The sequence below is a fragment of the Polistes canadensis genome, unplaced genomic scaffold (genome assembly GCF_001313835.1).
Source record: "Polistes canadensis isolate GaletaPanama2010 unplaced genomic scaffold, ASM131383v1 scaffold_149, whole genome shotgun sequence".
Taxonomy (NCBI): Eukaryota; Metazoa; Arthropoda; class Insecta; order Hymenoptera; family Vespidae; genus Polistes; species Polistes canadensis.
This window is the reverse complement of record NW_014569696.1, coordinates 169181-192731: the sequence shown is the minus strand read 5'-3', so window position 1 is coordinate 192731 and position 23551 is coordinate 169181. Positions and strand designations below refer to the sequence as shown.

Sequence of the window (23551 nt, the reverse complement as noted above, 5' to 3'; positions counted from 1 at the left end):
ATGAGTGCTGCGGGTTCGGTGATGTGCTGCTGCTAGCAACGACGCCGTTACTATGATAATTACCGGCAGGACGTGAGACTCCGTCTTAATTGGGTCTACGAAGCGAATTAATAAACCGACACCAACGCGAGATGACCTCCTCGATACTCCTCTCTTCTCCCCCCTCCCCCATTTAGGTCCAATCTAAATCCAACCTTCTCCCAATATTCCCCTTTTCTTATCATTTAACTTTATCCTTAAAAAAGAACAAACACGATCATTTCGTTTAATACAAAATTATCAACCATAAATCAATACAAAAAAACATATTGAGCGTTATTATTCACACATTCATACGAAAATGAAAAAAGGTAAATTATTAATTAAATATTTATTAAATTTGATTACGAGTTAACTCTAACGGTATGGTTGAAATAATGGGAACATTGGAAACGTTTTTTAAGAATTCAGGATGAATTTGAAATGGCGTCGCGACGGTGGCTCGCATATGATGACAAAAAGATCGACAAGTATAGAATAAGAGAAAACTCGTAAGCCGTACGTAAGGTCGAGAAACCTAAAAGATATCTCTGGATGCGGCTCGCTAACTTCAGGAGCCGAAAGCTGATATGTTCCTAGGGAGTTTGGGACACGTGCTCGTCACATGTCTCCACGACGAGGAGCTATCCTCGTTCTCGATGTAGACACGAAACGAAACGAACGAACGAATAAGAAAACATAGAAGCGAGTTTCTTCCCTCTTTCGAAACGTCGACGCCTTTCCATTAGCGCTTTTATTTTCACGGCTTACGATTTACCCGCTCGTAACGAAGGAACGTCGAACGACCGATTTTATTACCGTTTCCGCGATCAACGCGCGAGTTTTCCTCGTGTCGCTCCAACGTGAAAAGGAAGAAAAAAAAAGAAAAAATAAAGAGGGAGAGAGAGGTAGATAAAAAGGAATTTTCAAGAATAAGAGAGGGACAGTTTGATAGCGAAATTCGATCGTGACAAAACGATACGCTCGACAACGCAGGATTATTTGAAACGATTTATTTTACGAACCATTTCTATCTGTTTATCTCTTAAACTATCTTAGTTAGTTTAGACACGTACAATACTCTTTCATTATTCGCATATGTAGTATCTCACATATATGTGACAGGAAGGTTCTTCTCTCGAAATGATTAACGCGACCATCACGGACTCACGAGTCAACGCAGAACAAATCCGTCTATCTATCCTCACTAAGAGAAGAAAAGAGAAAGATAAAGAGAGAAATGTAGCCTCGTGGACAGTAATGAGGCAGAAAACTGGCGACGGCTTCTCGGTTATACCTTCTATATTCTATTCCAACGAGACGAGGCGCGATCTTAGGAACGTTCACGCGTATATACAATCCTCCCTACACCCTCCCTCCCGCCCCCCTTTCTTCCTTCTTGCTCCCGAACAACCTCTAACTTTCCCATCTTCCTTCCTCCCACAAGTTCCATTCGCCACCACCGTGCGTATTACTACATACAGCTTGTGAGAGAGAACACGAGGGCCCATAACTCACGGCTGCACGGCCCGCAGGCCCGTCTTGTTAGCGCCCCGCAGAAACCGAACTAAGGTCCTCCTCCTAACTATGATACCGTCTCTTCGTACCGATATATGTACCCCATCGACCTGGGGGAGATAGAATAAGAAATAAAAATGAGAGAGAAAAAAAAGATTTCTTTTTTTAGAAAACTTTACAATCGAATTACTACGTGGACATTTTTTAAATGGAACTGAATGAACAATGTTTCATCTGTTTGTTTAAAAATTACAAGATATTTCTTATGTTTTTTCATTTAATTTGTGTACAACTATATATAATTATATAATATTAAATTATTATTCGCTTTTTTTGTTCGTAATACTTGAATAGATGAGATGTGGAATACAAGAGATTAAATGGTGTAGAAAGAGGAGAAAGAAAAGAAAAGAAAAGAAAAGAAAAGAAAAGAATAAAAATAAGAGGGTCGAAGGAGAGAGGAGGCAAATATGAAGGGTTTGTACCACCACCTCCTCCTCCTCCTCCTCCTCCTCCTTATGCGTCACCACCGGCACACCACCAGCATCAAGAGCGCGCATAAATGCATAGCTATCTTTTGGCGCATCTTCCCCGTCGGAAGGACCGGAGGAAAAGAAGAACGCGTTATCGGTACTCCGACCTGATAAATCCCCAAACCCACCCCCGTTTGGAAAGAATAATGAGTCGACATTATTCATGCTAGGCCGTCAGCGTCGCTCGACCGGTCCACTCTTCCTCTTCTTCCCTACTACCTTTTGGTAGTATGCTTGTAGTTGTAGTAGTCTTCTCTCTCTCTTTCTCTTTTTTCCCCTCTTACTCCTCCCTAAAACAGGGCCCTTGTTTCGGCACTTCGCCATTAAGGGATACCGACAACGAAGAATCCGAGCATGGAATCGAGCGAACGATATTAGGAGAACGCTTAGTCCGGATCAGTTTGGAATTCGTTCGGGTTGCATTTCATTTCAACAAACGTGACTGTTCCCAACCAACCAACACTTTTTGCAACACTTCCAAATAATCATTTGACGAAGAAAACAAAAAAGAAAATTAATAAATAAAATACCAACGAAGAATAGAAAATATTTGATGACGTTGTTCTTGGATACTCGATTATGTTTTATAAAAAAAGAAAAAAATATACGTGATCTTTACATATTTAATGAGTTTAATCTGAAAGTCTTATTAATAAAAAGTGAATTAAACAAATGTGAAAATTATGTACAGGAAATATTCGTAAATATATGTTGGTATATCTGGAATACTTGGTTTTTTAATCCTTTGACTGCTATAAACGTAATAAAAATAATGTAATGTTTGTTTTTTAATATTGTTTTGAGTCTTGTCACATGATAATTATATTAGAAATAAAAACTTTAAATATTAAATATAATTTATTATTAGTTTTCGTTTTTTCAATGGAAACAGTCGTGTAAATAAAAAAACATTCCGTCCCTATAAAAAACTTCAGCTAGAAATATGCAACACTCAAAGGATTAATGTCTAACAATTGGCTGGTTATCCTTCCCTTTATACAGTTATTTAAATGTTTTTTTATTAGCAGAATAAATTTAATATCTACTAAAATAAGAATAATGTAAAATAAAAATTTGTTTAAAAAAATAGCATATCTATTAATATAATATATATATATATATATGAATATTAAAAAAATATATATTCGAATATTAAAAAGTTTCGATCTTATATTTTATTAAATAAAAAGTTTAAATTCTGTTATTACTGGTCAGGAAAGTTTAAAAAAATGTTTATTAGTTTAAACAAATCTTAAATATTAGTAGAGTATAATAGAATATTAAAAATACCTGAAGTGATTATTAATTCTTCGAAAAAACGTGTATTGTAATGTAGGAGCACGGTGTATACGTTCGACGAACGTTCTTCTCCGAAATCAAACAACGAACTGACTCGTTTGTCCCCCGCGCAAGTACTTTTATTAAACGTTGTTTATCTGATTTTGCCGAAGGCTATATACGTATAACTATGTATAATACTCTTAATAAGCAGAATTTATACTTCTAAAAGTCATAGAAAGAAAAATCAATAAAAGTATTTGTAACAGAAGATAATGAACCAGTCCAACGGCGGAGTTCAAGGAAGATGGAGTACTGCTCTTATTTTTTATCGTTTTTTCGATTAATTAATAATTTTTAAAGGTATGTCATATCCCTACTTATTTTTTCATAAACAAATACATCTCGCAATAATTATCGATTAACGCATCTCATATATACACCCACCACTCGTTCAATTGTTGATCTAATGTGGATTTGAATTAATTTTTAATCAATTATTTAACACGTTATCTATAATATAATTTTTTTTAATATATCTATAATAATATAATAATTTTTAATAAATTATTTAATTACTGTATATATAAATATCTTTTACTCTCTCTCTCTCCGTATCTTCATGCAGCCTTTCTTTTCATGTAGTCTTATTAAATGTTATCTTTACCATCGCTTAAAAAGTTTCACATCAAAAAGAAACGAAAAAAAAAATCTAGAGATAGAATAAAAGATGAGTAACATTTTAAACGAGGAATATGTTAGTAGTTTTGATGACAGAACTAAACAACGAGTCAACATAGTCGAATATATATCCATGTCCATAGGAAAAGGCCGTCTCTAAATCCCGTAGTTTACCCCCTCCTGACACGTTGAGTGACGCGTTTAACGCGGCCGTTTTATTACGAACCCCCTGCCGCCCATGACGCTCCCTCCAATTTCATCATACAATAAAACACGTGGCGACAAATTCGACGCTACGGCAAATCACGATCGAACAAACTCGACTAGAATCAACCAACTCTCATTCTCTTTCTTTCTTTCTTGATTTCATTCTATCTTTCTCTATTCACTCGGTCGCACCCGCTTTCCATACGTCGTTCCATGATGACGATACGACTTTTGCGGTCTTTGACATGCTAATGTTCATCGTACAGTGTTATCCTTTCTATGACTACATCACACAAAAGCGTTGACCGTAATCGTTTTAGCGAGTCTTTAATATATCCTACCGATAAACGATAATCCTTCTATATCTGAATAGCATTAAACGTTCTCTATCTACGTAGGTACTACTACACATTGTCAAGATTTAAATGTCCTTTTTATCATACTCTAATTTTTATTCTATTTTCTTATTTTTTTACAACTATTCTACATTTTATTTTCATCGTTTAAAAATATGTCACGGGTTACTTATCCATTTATATTTTTATTCAGATATTCTCCCAATTGTTTTCGCCATTAAAAATATATCGAAATTGCGTCAAAGTTCCTTATTGTTGTATTTTTGAAAAGTAACACGAAAAGAAAAGAAAATAAAATGTTTGTCATAATTATTTTAATGATAAAAAATGATGTCTAAATGAAATAATATCAATCGATTACAGATGTAACAAAGTATTATTCAGAAGCTATGGCAGAAAGTTCGTAAACTAACAGAAACATTTTCATTCTCGCTAGACGTTTTAAGGGGGATGGCAGGGAAAAAACAAGAGAAGGGAAGGGAAGGGATGGGAAGGGAAGAAAAAAGAAAAAGAAGGACTCGAGGATGCGGTCAGACGTCTCTCGGACGCTTTTTGGACGCGCACCGTTATTTAGTACAACGAAACTCGTTCCTCCCCGCTTAAGTGCTCTGCTGACTTACATCCCTCTGGGGCAAGGGCGCGTTAAGGAGGCGTGACCGTGTATCCCGTCTCGGCGGCTAGAAAAGCCCTTCCTCCTCCGACCATCCCGAAAACTTTTCCCCAGGATACAGGGAAAACTCTCCTCATCTTCATTTCGTAGATTTTTTCCTAACACTTGGATACACGCCAATTTCTTATTACATACAGTCAACCGTTTAAATGCTAACACTTAATCAAATCTATACTTTTAATCATCTAAATAAAAAATATTCAATATTTTTCTTAACCGTTCGATTCGATTAAAAATATGAAATATTATCAAATTTCCTGTATATTAATTATTATCGTTTTTTTTTTATAACCCTAACTATTTTATCTACTTTGCAATTAAAAAATCAAATTTATTTGTCAAAGAATCAAAAGAAAAAGAATTCTTTTTTCAAATATATAACGTTACCATGTAAAACGATTAATATAAAATAAAAATTATATTTCTGGCGTATTAATTATAACCGATTTATTTTAGAGAATATGTATGCCCTTATCGATTTTGGAGGGATTCCAAAGAGAGCACTATTTTATCATCGATAAAATCCTAAACTTGGTATATAGGTATGTGTACGGTCGTAAATCGAAAGGTATGTATAACGATTCTTTTTCACGTGGCTTCGAAATTCTCGGAAACGAAAGATCGATCTTATTTGCGAAGAAAGGAGAGCTTTATCTCGAGGATCCGAATTTTCGATGTAAAGAACGCTCCCTATCTCCTACCTCCCTACCTCCCCTCTCCCACCCTCTCTCTCTCTCTCTCACTCTTACTCACTCTTTTTCTTGTATATTCCTATCGGTCGGCAGGTTCGAAAAAAGCATCTCGGTGCCCACTTGAAGCTGGTGCTTACGATCAAACGGCGCAGCGAAGCATCTCCGACGATACATCATCCGGGAGAAACGCTTATCTCTACCGGATCTTCTATCTCCTTCGGGCTCTCGCTTCTATCGAACAATACCTCGCACGTACATATGTCATATGTGTAAATGTATATATATATATTTGTGTGTGTGTATGTTTAAATGTGTCCCTGTATGAGTATATCTCTACCTTCGTCGCGAATAACTCGGTAATTCGAGAGCGAGCAAGAGTACACGCATTGGGTGATGCGTTTTATACCACCGAACCGTACCAAATGCATCCACCATTACAAAAGATCCTCTTCCAATCCTTCCCTATTCTTTTATCTTATCGTTGTTTAATAATAAAACGAAAATAAAATGGAAAAAGAATAAAAGTACATTAAAAAATCCTACCGATATTTGATTTTTATGTTCATGTCGATTAATATTTTGGATTAAAACATATTCGATATTTGTTATTTTTATGTATAATTAAATGTTTCTTTAAATAGGCATGAACTTTTTTTTGTTTAATATAACAAGGAAAAAGAATAATCATCTCTTTTTTTTTCTCTCCAAAGATTATTGCGTTAGAAGAATATAAGCGAATAGAATGAAATAAATTTGAGCGAAGATCGAAGTACGTGTATACGGTGTTAATCGTTCTTGAAATACGAACGATAATTCTTGATGGAAAACACGCAGACGCGAAACGAGAGAGTGTCGGCAGCATAACACACGTAAGAATAGTATATATACGGTAACTCGTAAGTTCCGCGTCCGATGACGAATGTTCTACGAGCGCCGAGCCAGGCATAATTGACTGTCATTATGTCATACACGCCATTTAATCACAATTATTCCTTTGCGCGTTCACGTTCGCGCTAACGTTCGAGCACGCTCATTCCTTCAGTCCTTTCTATATTTGCTTACACGATAGAAAGAGATAGAAAAAGAAATGGCATCGAACCGTTACGTGATTATTCTCCCTCGTAATTTCGAATTTCCGTTTATTCGAAAGCGATCGACCGAGTCGAAGCGGTTATCGCAATTTTTCTTTTTTTCTTTTATTCTTGGAAGAAAAAAAAATAATAAATAAGTATAAGAGGTAAAAAGAGATGAAGATGAGAAGGAATAAAAATGTAAAGACATGATTGAAGATAATATTGAAAATAGAAACGAGTTTCTTTCGATTTATTAATTCGATTACTCAATAAATACGATCGATAAGATTTGTTAATAAGCAAAATTACAATAAAAATAATTGAATTAATCTCTCTTCTCTTCTTCTCTTCTTCCTCTCTCTCTTTCTCTCTCTTTGTTTCTCGTTTGATATTTGTCGGGATAATTATGAAAGTAAGAAAGTATTCTACGTGGAAATTCAAGACGAGTATGGCACGATAAAATAGAAGAGATTTTATACGAGTGCTCCAAATATGGCGGTTCATCCAATCGGCTACCTTAGGCGGATATTACGGTTCGAAGCGTTCCGAAAGCATTCACGTTGCTCTCTCGCACGCATCCTTCTTTCTCAAAGATGGTGGTGGGAGAATTTCTCTCTCTTTCTCTTTCTTTCCCTCTTTCTTTCTCGAGGTGGTTAAGATCGAAGGAGAGAGGGAAGAGAGGGTCGAGGGGAAGGACAGACGAAAGGGTCGGGATGGAGGCAGCATTCCATCAAACCAGACTCCATCTTATGTACGTCTAACCCCCAGGCAACGCATCTCCTCTCGCTTCATTCGATCGAATCTCTCTCTCGTTCTTCCTTTCCATTCCTTCCTTTATTTCTTTCTATCTTCTTCGAAACACGATGTTTAACTCGGGTTTGTGTCCTGTTCCTCGCTGATTTCGCGAACCAACGAATATTTACCTTTGAGAGAATAATAAAATACTTCGTTCTTTGTAACGAGAATTAATAAAAACAAAAAAAAATTAAATAATCGTTGCTATAATTATATAGGAACGACATAATAAAAAATGATAAATCTTTTGTAATGATTAATTCGTCTCATTTTATAACGTCGATTTTATAAATGTTAATTACGCTTGGACTCATTACCAACCACTCGGGTGATATCAGAATAAGAAAAAGAAAAATATAGAAAATGGAAGGAAACATGGAGGAGCAAGATTTTACCGTCGAACAATAAAATCACGTATCTCGTAGAAAAGGATAGATGCATCTGCGTGGATGCATAATGGTTGCTCGTTAGACCCATCCGATCTCTCGAAGGATCGAAGTTCGAAGGGAAGTAAGAGGATAGGATAGGATAGGATACCAACCGAGAGGAGGAAGGTCGACGACGTGGCAGCGAATGGGCGCGTTGACGTGACTCGATGGATGCATTTTTAACGTGTACGAAAATAGCAAGAACATCGTCAGAGAGAGAGAGAGAGAGAGAGAGAGAAAGAAAAGAGTAGGATAGAAAAGGACAGGGAACGAGCAAAAGCGCAGACAAAACAGCGACAGCTGCGACAAAGACGAGCAAGACCGAAACGAAAACGACGCCAAGGAGGGAACGATTATACTATTTTTCTCAAACCCCCGAATTCTTTTAATTTCTTTCTTATTTTTTTTACTTTTCCTAAGCTGTTCTCCCTTCGGTATCATTATTTGTTGTTTACCGTCGAAATAAGACGAAAAAAAGGAGGTTGCATTAGGAGAAATAAAAAAGGGAAAGAATGTGGGCAAATATGAAGAGGAAGAAAGAAAAAAAAAGAAAAGAAAAGAAAATAAAAGGGTAGACAATTTTTGTCGTAGACTTTACCGTTCGAACTCTCGTCGTCGAACTTCCTTCTTTCGGAAAGGATTAACGAAAATAAGTGCGAGACGATAAAATAATGTCTTATGTTTTAGCTTGAGAACCGGTGGTAAAATAATCGTAAAATTACGGAATGTCTCGCCCACGCGGGTCTCCTTCTTTCCTTTAGCACAGCTTTTTTACATACCCTCTACACCTACTTCTCGCCTATCTACATAATATATGTATATCAGCATTCGCCCTGCTCCATTATCCTATCTTTTTCCCTTGTTTTTTCTTCCTCTTATTTTATTTTAACTTCGATTTTCGTTCTCGAATATAATAGACAACGGTCGAAAAATTTCAGAGAATTTCGCGTTTCTCCCGTTAAAGTCGAACAAAAAAATGTATGAACGATTGTTCGTTGGATCCTACGTAAGATCATTGATCCCACCCGTGGCATCGCACCCTGAACATTCAAAGATTATGTAAAAGATATTTTCGAATTGTCCGATATATCTTTCTTTCCCTCTGACACGAGTGATTAATTAACACGACGAATTTATAAAAGGGACATGGAAAGTCAAGGCCGTTTAAGAGTAACGCCACCTCGAAACCAAAAAGAGAAAAGGTTGTAGTTTGTTGAAAGATCGATCGCGTTTCGCGTGTTTTCCATAAATTGCGAGGCAAGAATAAAACCACATTCTTTGTTAAAGATAAAGAAATAAGGGAAGTTTTAGGTGGGCAAAAAGGAAAAAAAAAGATAAAAAGAAGGAAGAGCAAGGGCAGGCAGGTCTCCTCCTATTGTTTCTTTCGTCAGAGCAATCTGTTGTCGGTGTTCTCGAGAGTGAAGTGCGTCCTCGTTCGGGCTTCTCAACCCCATTCGAAGGAGAGTAGTAGTCCACAGCGGCGTGTTTCGTCTCACCGGTCCAAACAACATATCCACATAGTCAGCTAGACTATTCTCTATTCTCTCGTTCCCTTTCTATCTTTCTCTAGTTCTCGTTCTCTCGAGTGTTCGGACTTCTCCTCGAGCGACCCTCGAATCGACCCTCGGAGTAATAGCTAGCACCCTTGCTCCTGCAGGCACCCTCGAAACGTCGACAATTAGTTTCCCATTGACCTATACCGCGTGCAGCCACCCTCTGTATAAGCTTTTCTTCGGCGAAGAATTAACGCAAACAAACAAACAAACAAACAAACGAATGAACGAACGAATGAACGAAAGAACGAACGACTGGTTGATGATGGTGGTGGGAAACGAATCTGTTTCCTGTCAGCTTTTCTAACATAAGTGCGAACAACATGAGGTCGAACACGAAGGAAAAAGTAGTCGATTTTCGAGATGAGACTCCTGATCGATTTATCGAACCGGAGAAACGTAGACAGATAGAAAGAGAGAGAGAGAGAGGGGGGAAAGAGTATGTGTGTAAAAAAAAGTGAAGAACTCGCGCGAGCGAAGTTAATAAAGAACGACAAGCGACACCTGTTATTACTCCGGACGCGAGGTTTGATCGAACGATAGCGTATCGTTGTCCAACATTCCCTCCTTCGAAAAACACCGATCGCCTGACAAACTAACAGAGGTGCCATGTTCCAAGATGGGTAAATATATTCCTTTTCTCTCTCTCTCTCTCTCTCTCTCTCTCTCTCTCTCTTGGATCGAAGACGCCTCCAAGTCGGAGGAAGCCACGACCTCATTATCGAATCGTCGACACGATCGAAGATACGGCTCGTACAGTAAAAGAAAAAGGAAAGAGAACTAAAATAAAATAGGAAAGGTAAGAAAAAAAAAAAAAAGATAGAAAGAGAGAAAGTTGGTATGCGTGTGTAAGAGAACTCGTGAGAGTTAGTGTGTCACGTCCGACAGGTAGAAGAGATAACATAGCACACGCGCGCACATAATCACCACCACCACCAGGAACAGCAGCAGCAGCACAACCACCAGCACAACCATCATCATCCACCATCTTTGGTCCTCTCCTTCTTCCCCTTCTTCTTCTTCTTCTTCTTCTTCTTCTTCTTCTCTGTGGTTGTAATTAAACACGAGGAAGCTGCTGGAATAAAAGTCGAGTGGCACCGCTAATTAACGATGCCGAGGTGTTGAAATCGAGTCGCAGTATTTCACAGCTCTCGTTGGACGCCGGTGACTCGCTTTAATACCACGTAGAGAAACTTGCGAAAGAGGTAGAGAGAAAGGGAGATAGATAGAAATAAAATAAAAGAAAAGAAAAGAAAATAAGGTAAAGGAGTATAGATTCTCCGGACACGGTGAACTAATAGGGCGGGGTGAGAAACAAGCCGGCAGAAAGATAAGAGTACCCGACTGGACTGGCATAATAATTTGTGTCGTCTCTTTTTCCCTCAAACTCTGTATGGAATTGAGAAAGGAAGATAGAAAGAATGAAAGAAAGAAAGAGAGAAAGAGAGGAAAGTATAGTATACGTTGGCGGAAGAAACTCGAAAGAGGGAAACGTGTCTCAATTAAAAGCGTCCAAGAGTGTACGATCAAAAAATTCCACCACTTGTAACGAGAACCTAAATTTTATTTATTTCCCTTTCTCTCTCTTACTGTCTTTTCCCTTCTAGTCGCACGTATTAGATAGATCGAAAATTGACCGTTCGTTAATGCTTCTTTATGGTCTTTTCTTTATTTTTAAAGTAGAAAAGTGAAAGGTCATTAAAAACGAATGAATTGATATACGCAATTAAGAAGTTAATTTTAATACAATCGTTTATAAACGAGGAGAATATTTAAACGAATAAAACTTGTAAGCAAACGCGCATCCTTTCTTTCGATTGAGAAAAATAATGGATATTGTAAGAATAAAATTGTGCAATAAGTGTGTAGGACAAACGAAACGCAATTAGCGAGTAAAAGGCACTTCTTCCCTTTCTTCCTTCTTCATTAAAAGCTTTCTTTTCTACGTCCCTTCCTTTACTATTTTTGTTCCTTGACTACGAAATAAATATACGCGCAACTCTTCTATTACGAACACGTTTCTCTCTTATTATTTTCATCTTTTTTTATCCACCCTGCTCTCCACCCTGTTCACCTTTTATCGTTGTTCAACGATGGCGGTACGCTCATTGTACTCCGACACAATAATAATTGCGCTAATGATCGAGCTCGAAAAGCGCTTCGTAATCGGACGGTCTCTCGACCACACACTCGTGGCCTATCTAACTACGAAACACGTTAGCCAAAAAGAAAAAAAAAACAGAACGTTAAAACTTCCTCTCTAACCCGACTAATGATCTTTGATTGTCAAAACCGTACAATTTTAAATAAACAAACGCAAGGAACAACCACCAAAAATGAAAAAAGAAATTCTCTAAAAAATAATACGCTTCACGTGTACAACATAGAGGAGATTAATTTGGTTTTGGTAAAAAAAGGAAGATGAGATGTTCGTAGGATAAAGGTGGAGAGAAAAAAGTGGGGAGGGGTGGGAGAAAAATAAAAAGAAGGAATGAGAGAAACGGGTGGTGGTGAGGGGGGAGTAAAAAAAAAGGAAAAAAGGAAAGAAAGGAGGAGGGGAAAAAAAAGGAAAAAAGGGTTGAGTCCGAGGTCGCAGAGGCGGATTAAAGGGAGTCGCGTGTGTGGAAAGCCGGCGGCGGTGAGAACGCACGTAGGAAGCGGTAGAATACGGCGTGCACGGGGCACTCTCTTCATTTCCAGGCTGTCACGAGCAGAAGAAGATTCGGGCTGCGTTTGACAGCCGTAGGGTCTGGATTGGGTGCCGGTGGTGGTGGTGGTGGTGGTGGTGGTGATGGTGCTGCTACCGCCGTTCCAGGACCGTACGTTGGGAGAGCTACGTGTAGGGGCACGCTCGAGGTGAACTAGAGCTGGAGGTGGAGGTGGAGGTGGTGGTGGAGGAGGTTTAGGTGGAGAAAGACAGAGAGGGCTGAACCGATGCGCTGCTACCACCGAGAAACGAACGGCGAAGCACCCTTCCTACTTTCACATTTTCTCTCTCTATCTCTCTCTTTTTCTTTTTTTACCTTTCTCCATCTTTGTCTGTTTCCACAATGTTACCTATCTCTATCTCTCAGTGGCGTTTCTTTTTTTAAATGGATATCATCTCTTTCTCAAATTCTTTCGGCTCTTTTCTTCCCTTTTAAAGTTCTCGTCCAACAACAACCCACCCCCTTATTTTTCCCCTACAGTCAAATTCACGTTTTAATTATTCCTCTGTCCTCGCTCTCCCTCTCTTTCTCTTTCTTTCCATCCTTCCTTTCTTTCTTTTTTTTCCGTTTTTGTATTTTCCGAAAAAAAGAGAAGAAATAGGATCTACAACGATTTTTCTTTCTCAACCCGATCGAGTTTTTTTGTTTCTCTTATCGTAGAAGGTAGAAAAAATGAGGGTAAATTATTAGAAAGAAGGATGGGGAGGAGGAGGGTGCGTCGATCATGCAAAGTGCCGTCGATTACGTCGCGAGAAACGATCGTAATCGGTAAACCGCCGAGGTAGGATAAGGTTGGTCCACGTCCCGGTGAACGATAATGAGGGGTTGCATCGAAAGACCGTGACTTGATTCGAACGAACGAACGAGCTAGCAAGCGCTCGTTTTGTTCGATTATTAGACGTGCACGCAGCGAATACGTTCTCATTCTTCTGAAAGTGAAAAAAAAAAATAAAATAAAAGAGAAAAAATGAAATCAAAATAAGCAGGGAGGCACTCAAACTTAATCTCGAGTTATTACATCGTGAAGCTCACGATCGACGTTGGATGATCACGTTACGGTTATGAATAAGAAAACAAGTCACGTTCTCAGAAGGAATAAAAGGGTATAGGACAAAAATTCACTCACTCTATCTCTCTTTCTTCAACGTCATGAGACCGAAATAAGAAAATTGTTATAAAACGATATTATAATATAATTGTGCATATGAATTATTATCGTTCAATACCGAGTCGCACTTAGTGTTACTATTATAGTAAAGATAAAAAAAAAAAAAAAAGGAAAAAGAAGAAGATTATAACGGAGAACGATCCTAGCTACTACCATTACCAACAGCTGCTCTACCAACACCTTCCCATGACGTACTAATACTTCTCAAATTTCATATTTCGAAAAATATCGCGCGGCTCCGTGGCACCGTAGCGACACGACACCCGACATGCTATACCTTGGACACATTATTTTTCGATAAAAGTGTTAGAAAGAGAGATAGAAATATATAGAGAGGAAGAAAGTAGGAGTTGAAATTTCTCTAGTCGGTTAAAGTCTGTATGAAAACACGAAGGTACACGAGAGAGTAAGTTTGGAGAGCAAGGACGTCGACGATGCTGGTGGTACGGGGTGAGAGAGTAAAGCGCAGATGCAGCGACGGCTGCTGTTTAATATCGGAGTCGCACATGGGCATACTCTGAGACACATTTCACTAATATTGCAGCCAACCAGTAGACCGAACCCCCGAACCAGATAGAAAGAGAGAATGAGAAATAGAAAGAGACATAGTTAAACATATACGCGCACACATATACAATCACACATTTTACATATCTCTCGGAGTATTAATATATTCAACACGTATGAATATTGCGAATAGAACGAGATGGAGATGAAAAGGGATGTATATGTATATATATATATATAAATATATATATATAAATATGAAATGTGTAAAAGACAGAGAGAGAGAAGCTGTACTCTCAGCGGCTAAACCATTGTGCCTATCTTGAACTTCATGAAATCTGCAGTCGGCCCTTCTCTGTCTCTCTCCCTCATTCTACCCTTCTATCTCTCATTGTTCCGCGGCAGAGCTTTGTGCTTTGTGCCTCGTGTAACTCCGGAACTATTTCCGTGCCTTTGAATAAGGAACTAATGAATGCGGTCCAAAGCTGCCAGCACGGACCGCGTACATTTCGCGAGACTCATCATTCTTATCGTCTACCACTCTCTTTCCTTCTCTCTCTCTCTCTATCACTCTTTTAAACTCTTTCCTAAACGATATGTGGATATATATAGCATCGATATATTCTTCTCTTTACAAATGAAAAATAAGAAATTGTACTGTCATTTGTGCGTTTTACCAAAATTCTTAGTCTATTATATTTTTAAATAAAACGCCAATAATTCAATATTAACAAATTGAAAAAAAGATTTATACCAACGCATTTGGATATTAAACAATTTCCGATATTATATTAAAATGAGACATCCTGTATTATACCTAGGAATATAAAGATAAGCTTTAGACTCGGTAAGAGGCGAATTTTCATCCGTTAAATGGAACATCGACGATCGGTTTTCCGATAGCATTCTCGTCTTCGTTTCACCCTCCTGTTTCCCCTCTTCTGCTATTCCTCCTCTTTCATCCACTCCTCTTCCATGAAGTCTCTTCCGCTAGCTTTGACTACGCGGCAAGCGGAGTTTTTCGACTGGGACGTTTTCGAACGAAGCGTTTTCTGCCTCCATGGGAACCAATTATCCTCCCACTATCTCTTTCCTTCCCTCTCTATTTTTCAGAGAATGGCTGCCCCTCTGGGCAATAGTTGCCGGTATGCGATCTTTCCCTCTTTTTCTTTCTCTCTCTTTCGTTCGTTCGTACGTGCAAAAGGCCCACCGTGATTGTGTGCAAACTCGCGACAGAAAAGTTACGTACGTGAATACGCATATATGCGTATACCTCAACTACATGTCCCGAGAAAGGAGATAGAGGTAGGAGATAGAGATAGGAGATAGATAAAGAGAAAGAGAAAAGGTCGGTGATGGATCGTCCAATCAGTGCCACGAGATAGAACGCGAGAGAGAAAGGAAGATGGAAGGAAAGATTCCTCTTCCTTTTCTCTTCCAGCTATGGTTGGTTGTTGCGTCTACTTGCTCGATGAGAGTAGAAAAGAAAGAGAAAAGAAATAAAGAAGGAAAGAACGAGGAAGGGAAAGAGAGGGTCACTGTCGGGTCGGTATTCTACTAATCGAAGAACACGAGCTGGCCCTTCAAGATTACACGAGAGAATTTTACCTCTTCTCTGAGAACTTCTCCTTCTTAAAAAACAAAACCCTCCCTCTCCTCTTCTTTTTTTCTTCTTTTTTTTGTTGGAGAAATAAGACTATTGTTGTATAATTATTCGAAAATCGCGTTAGTTGATTCTTACTCTCTCTATCTCTCTCTCTTTTTGTTTGACCCCTCCCCTAGACGTTTTCGGATTATCCGTGCGTCGTCGATTTCGTCGATGAATTATGGATATCGAAGAATGTAGACGTTCAAACCGAGGTCTGCCTTCTACATTAGCCAAACGGACTGTCAGCGCTGAATAAACGAGCGAGTTTCCCCGACGAGTCGAGACTCGTCAATTTGTCCGTTAGGAGGTTTCTCTTTCATTCATGAGTTGAAATATTCTACGAGAGGATGATTCGCCGCCGCCACCTTTTAGGAATCGAGTGTGCATTCAAAAAAAGAAAAAAGAAATACAAATAAAGAAAAAAAGAAAAAGGGAAAATTCAAAGGATTATAATGATGGAATTGAAATTAGATCTTTCGTGTTTTCGTTACGCGTAAAGTTTTCATCGGTAAACTTAGAACGAATTGAATGTACGTTTTAAATGTTTGATCTATTGAAGAAGAAGAAAAATAATAGGAAGGGTAATAGCAGTAAATCGTAACATTAATTAAATCTAGACTAGATTTTCTATCGTAATATACGAAATTAATGTAAATCCAATCCGATGTGCATAAATTCCGATCGAAGAGAGAGAGAGAGAAAAAAATAAAAAAGCGAGATAATAAAACGAACGAGAAACGTAAGTAATAGAAGAACGAAAAGTTTTGTGTTTCATAAATCGAACGCAATCTATCTCTTGCGTAAGATATCTTCTTTTTATTCTAACATATATATGAGAAAAATAAAGGAAAAAAACCACGCGATCATCAACGAGAACAACCAGTCCTCCTCATTCGTGAAGAAACGGAAAGGAGACAAAAAAGCACGTATATATATATATATATATATATAAGAAAAGGAACGACGGAAAAAGTTCTATTTCTCTGAACCGATATCTCGAGATACGATGACCTATGTTATCGTTGACGTCAATCTCGAGTCGAGTCATATCCGAAAGTCCGTTCGAAAAAAAAAACGGAAAAAGAAAGAACTCCTCTGCCCCCACAACCATCCTCCACCCCCCTAAACGATCACGACTACGCCAATGTGCGACGAGTAGAACGTAGAATGAGAAACGAAAGGCTAGCAGAGAAGAGAAGAGAAGAGAAAGAGAAAGAGAGGATGGCTAACAATGGCCGCCAACCAAAACATCCGATAAATCTAACTGGCCCGGACCTCAAGTCCCGAGGGGTTTTAAACTCTCTCACCCTAAACGCCGACGCGGACGCGCAACCCTTACATTACGCTACACTCAGGGAAAAGGGTGGCACACCGTGAGCCCACCATCACCAACACACACACACGCATATAACATAGAGAGTACCTCTCGAGTCGTTTCTAGGGTGAGTCTATGACGTGCGAGCCACGAAAAAGCGAAACCGAAAAGCGAGAGAATTTCTCGTCCGATTTCTCACCCTCCCAGCCCTCTCCTCCTTCCATTGAAAGCCCTTTTTTTAAGTAGAAAGGAACAAGGTTCGCGAACTAACGAGATCACGGGTGGATGAGACGCGTTTTGTGGTCGTGTACCGATCTCTCTCGAATTTGTTTCGCGGCCTCGTCCTAATTCGTTTGATTTCTCTCTCTCTCTCTGTTTTACTAGTTTAAAGTTTGATGATCTCTTTTCTGGCAACCGAATGGAACACGGGCACTCGGGGTGTCGTCGGTACGTAAACTATCAACGTTATGGTCCTCCTCTCGTTTCTCTCTGCGAATATCTTTAGAGGAAAATAAAATCGTTCGAGTTAAGATCGACCTGGTTTTCGTTTATTTTTTATCGACGAAATAAGAAGAAACATTTGGATGTTACTCGGATACGTACGTGTTCCTATAACTCGAAATAACATAAGGAGGGGGTGAGGAGGGGGAGAGGGAGATATGTTAAAGAGTAGAACCGTGTGCGTGCCTCTACTTCTTTTCGTAATAATAAATGGTGAGACGAAAATATGTCGTCGGAGAGGCGAGAAACGTAGGCGAATAAGCAAGCATGCATTCACACATAAACACACACACACACACACACGCGCACCCGCATAATACAAGAAACTCGACTTATCGAAAAGTCGTACGGTTAGAATCAAAGAACGATTCATGATGGAATGCGTGAATCCTATAAATTAAACTAAAACGTAAAACCCTCTTTATTTTTCTCAATAATCTCGATTGGTCTACGATATTTACGTCAATCGTCGTATGGCACATGCGTGATGATCCGTCCTAAGAGATAATTTATTCCTTGTCAGGATTATAAAATTAGTCGTTTATAGCGTATTATAATGTATCGAATTTTAATGGCTCTCTTTCCCCCCATTGAATGTGTGTTCATAAATCTTTCATCAACTCATATGTTACATGGAATGAATATATGATCCTTGTAATTGGTAGTTACGGGTGATTGTAAAAATATTGTAGAAAAATACCATTGTGAATTAAATTTTCTTTTCTTTCTTTCTTTTTTTTTTTCTTTTCTTTTTTTTCTGGATAATCACATTTGATTAATGAATTAATTAGAATAACGTCGATCAATGTGGTTGAATAAATTATTGTTTCTTTTTCTTTTTCTTTTTTTGTCTTTTTTTCGTAGACATAATAACTCTTGAATTTGACTACTTTTAAAATCATTCGTAACCTATTTAATTATCAATTCACGTCGTAATTCTTACTTTCTTTTTACATAGTAACGATCACGTCGCGTTTTATAAATATAATGAAATTCGTCTGAAGAAATAACGAGAAAAAATTGTGGTGATATTAACGAATCATAATAATTAATCGAAATTGATATGGTACATTCTCGCATTAGCATGAATTATAATAAGTCTTGGTTCTCGGTATTACCAAGAGAACCGATGATCGTAAACGCGAGAAACAACTTCGTTATTCGTTTGTATTATATATCTGGAACCCAGTCGTCGAAAGACAGGAAGGTTGCTTGAGAGGCGTGGAATAGTTAGAGGGATTATGGCCGAGAAATATTAACTCAGACTGTTACATGGATAATCTTATGAAATCGAAATAAACGATTGGAAATAAATAGTTGTATATATACATAAATATCACAAATATTTCAAAAGGATTAAAAATTTGTATAACATTTACGGTATTAATTTTGCAATCAATGATTTTGAAGAGAGAGAGAAAGAGAGACCTCATACAATTTTCAAGAATCTATAATCTGAACATCTGCGGAATTTGATTATTATTTAAATGAATGTGAGAATATATTTAAAGTCGCGTTTATTTTCTCTTTAATATTTAACGACGATCTATCTATTAATATCTGATCAAAAAATATTTATTAAAACGATAAACAAATATGTTCATATTAAAATACAATGACGTGAAAAGAAAAGAAAAAATAAAAGCGCAATTACAATTAAATTCAAGTTATTCTCATTGCAGAAAATAAATGAGTACTATCGATAAACCAATAAAAAAAAAAAAAAAAAAGAACAAATTGTCGATCGACCAACGAAATAATAATCGACAAAAAAAATTCATAATAAAAATGATCTTTAAAATAAATGNAAAAAAAAAAAAAAAAAGAACAAATTGTCGATCGACCAACGAAATAATAATCGACAAAAAAAATTCATAATAAAAATGATCTTTAAAATAAATGAAATTTTTGATTACAGGCACAAGAAAAACAAGGCAGAAAAATAATGAAACCGGAGGAGAGAAATCAGAAATAAAGAAAGAGAAGAGAAGAGAACAACAGATAGGAAGATGAGGGAATAAAGAAAGAAAGAAAGAAAGAAAGAAAGAAAGAAGGAAGGAAGGAAGGAAGGAAGAAAAGAAGGAAGGAGGGTTTTCGTTCGGGTAGTAGAAGCGGTCCTCCTTGTTCCCTCCCTCCTACGGGATCGGCCGTGACTCGCGCGTTCCGTGGGCGGAAGGAAGAGGAGCAGCAGACGAGAGGAGAACGAGGAGGCTCCAGAAAGAGGACAGACAGGTCGGCCCGAGAGAGGAACTCACGGCTGCCATGGTTACCGTCGCAATCCCGCCTCGCCTCGTTGCCATGGAGACTCCTCACGTCTCTTGCCCTCTCAGTTTCTCTCTCATTCTCTCTTTTTCTCTCTCGCACGCACGTACACACACACACACACACAGATATATACATCTAGAAAGAGAGAGAGAGGGAGAGAGGGAGAATGAGAGGACTAGTACGGCAACCTTCTCTTCTTCTCTTTGCACCGGCAGAAGGACCGTTCTTCTCTCTCTCTCTCTCTCTCTCTCTTATCCTATCCTTTTCCTTTTCGAGAAAGAGAGAGATGGATATAAATATATATATATACTTATATACACTTACGCAGGAGGATAGACGCGCATGCGCATGCGATATATATTTCCCCGTCTTTTCGTGATGAACCTTTACGTACCCGTCGGAATGGCCCGATTACTCATTCGATTACTTATCAACGAGAGAAAGTGCTCTCTCTCTCTCTCTCTCTCTATCTACCCTACTTTATACTTTACTTTCTATTTTTCTTTTACTTTTTTCTCTCCAACTTTTTTCGAAAAAGATTCGTCAAATTTTGTTCGCGTTCTTTCTTCCTTTCAAATAATCTACTATCGTGAATTAGTTATCTCAAAATCAAACTTAATATAATAATTAACTTTGAATTTATACGAACACATTCCTTGTGTCTATAGTTATATTTAATTTCACAAAGATTTTGAAGACAATAATAAAAATTAAACGCTTAAAGCGTATTTCTACGAGATGTGAGAACACAAAAATGTGTATAAATAAAAGAAGAAGAAGAAGATGAAAAAAAGGAAAAACGTAAAAGAATATGGAAATAAGTAAAAGACTTTCCGATGGGTCGAATCTATCAAACGAACCTTCGTCGCAATTACGGAGCTGGAATAATGATCATTATTTTCGTGCGATAGCAGCTGCTGCTGTTGCTGCTGTTTTGTAGTATACGTGCGTCACCGTACTCGAGAAACGAGAGAGGAAAGAGAGAAAAAAGGAGAGACAGACAGATAGATAGATAGATAGAAAGCGAGAAAGAGAGAAAGAGAGAGAGAGAGAGAGGTGTAAGCGCCCTGTTTTATAAGCCCCGATTCTGATTGGCCGTCGCGTCAGCCGATATCAATATTTATTCAACGCGGCGAATGCTCGAGGCACGATTAAAACTTGTTTATGCTCCGTTCGCGATTCGCTCCTCCCATCGTTGTGCTATGCGTGTATGCTACTCGCCCTCCTCTTCCTCTTCCTCTTCCTTTTCCTCATCGTCAACAAGAATAAGAGAGAAAAAGAGAGAGAGAGAGAGAGAGAGAGAGAGACAGGCCTCTTTGCATATGGGTATTACTACGTACACCTACGCCTCCCCCTTTTTTACCACCGTCTTTTTCCTATCTCGTCGAACGTACGCGCAAACTAGCACTGATAATATTCCCATGATTAATGGCATCGAAACGGAGAGTGTTCACGCGCGCGAAAAAATGTCGTTAAGTGTACCGAGATATATGTATGTATGTATACGTGGAAGTGTGTGTTTGCATATGCAGGAATACGTGTTCCATATATAGTTAAACTCTTTCTATCTAACTTGCGAGGGTTGATTGAGATTGATACCAAGCTGGTTTCTTCTTCAGGGTGGCTTGTTAACTTAGCTTTTGATATGCTTCAGATACCCCTATGTATTTTTATATATGTATATAGATATATGGGTGTGTTAATATTTATATTATATACATTTGAATGCACTTGATTTTTTCTTATTAACTTACCGGGACTGCCGAGGAAGACGGAGGAATAAAGGACCCCACGACGCGCTGCATCGCTCGCCGCTCTTTGCGCGTCCGGCGGCGAACTCCATTCTCTACGCGGACACCATTTTCCTGTTAAAACAAATCATTATTATTTTTATCATATTTACTTTCATCGACAATTTCGTATACATCGATTTGGATTCGTAACCAGTTCATTTAAAAGAAAATATAATTTTCAAACAAATATTTACGATCATAATTATAGCTTATTTAAATTGTAAAAATCAATAAGGTGTTCGATGCAGAATTTCAAGTAATTTCTTTTTTTTTTCCCGAGACTAACACCTTCATACCTGAAATTATTTATTAGATGATAAATTATGTTACGAAAAAGATATCGATCGAAACGTATTGACGAAGAACCGAAAAAAAAAATAGGTGACGAAAATGATATAGTTTCCTTTCGTTTCTTTTTCCCTGTCCCTTTCTCTCCCTGTACACCGAGAACCGGAAACAATAAAGTTGTGATAAAAATAATTGAATAAGCGCGGCAAAGAGCACGTCCGATTACAGAGCGTTATTCGTTCGATCGTTTATCCGCCTAACGGTGCAGCACGATAAATGCATCGCGCGCTTATCCGCGAACGAGCGAAAGTCCGATAAAAAATTTATTATCACGGAATAAACTCCGAAGCGACGTGCTGTAAAGTAAATAGAAGTTTGCTCGCGTATGTGTATGAGAGAATGAGAGAGAGAGACAACATTTGCTTTTATCTCCAAATTTATATTCGGGGACTACACGAAACGTAAGTTTAATCGACTTCCCTTTTTTAATGGACGTTCGCGATGAGATTCACGAAAAAACAAACTTCATCGTATAACATTTCGATTAAAACAAAAAATATATATTATTTTATTCTAACAATCGCGAACCAATCCTTCCCTTCCGTGCATTATTATCACTGTCATTAACGTCATTAATTTTGATATAATTGATATCATCATTAGTATTATTATTATTATTATTATTATTGTCTACTAAAGAAAAGATAAAAGAGACGAGAAGGTAAGTGCAATTTTCCGGATGCGAAAATAGGAAAAGGCGTCTACTTTATTTCCACGTAGATCCCGAGCGAATGAGGATACACGGTAAGAAAGGGTGCCACCGTACGGGATAAGAGTAAGCCACGGAGCGAAGTAATTTCGCAAGGAAGAGAGAGAGAGAGAGAGGGAGAAAGAGAGAGGGAGAGGAAAAGGTCTTGCTGGATGAGAGAGGATATAGTCTTATCTCTGGAATATACCCTCCTATCTCTACCTCTTCCCTCCCCTTGCCATCCCTTCGCTTACTCTCTCACTCATTCACTCATTCTCTTCTATTTCTATGAAAATTATATCCTTAATACGTTTGCTACCACATGTCACTTAGTTAGACACGTACGATGTAGCAACATTTCTTGTGACAAGCCGATGTCTCAAACACATACACGCACGCATATATACATAAGCGTATACGCTTAACATTAAACATGGGAAAAGTATGATAAAAACCGAAAAAAAAGAACAAAAATCAAATTCCTCCGTGAACGATGGAATGCATGAAAGAGCGTCTTTATTATTCCATAATTCTCTTAGAAAACATTGATTAGACGGTCCGAAGAAAATGATAGGCCCTTAAAACTCGGTTGTTGCGGTTAAAGTAGGTGGGACAATTCGTGGTCGAGACCAAAATGACGGGTTATGGCGATTATTTTCGAATCACCTGAGGCAAACATAACAGCATAAGTACAACACATATGAATGATAGTAATAACTTGTTAAGAGAAAATCTATCTAACACCATATTGAATGATTTTTCGTAAGATACGACTGTTCACGTTTTATTGAATAAAAATGGAGTGAAT

At 38.1% G+C, this 23551-nt stretch overlaps 1 protein-coding gene across 1 annotated transcript in view; it reads right to left on the bottom strand.

The window, feature by feature from the left end:
* LOC106788691 (homeobox protein homothorax) overlaps positions 1 to 23551 on the bottom strand; it is a 326486-nt gene that overhangs the window by 135534 nt on the left and 167401 nt on the right. The window contains exon 7 of the mRNA XM_014752177.1: positions 21669 to 21779. Within this exon, the coding sequence (XP_014607663.1) occupies positions 21669 to 21779 (111 nt within the window). The remainder of the gene's footprint in view (positions 1 to 21668; positions 21780 to 23551) is intronic.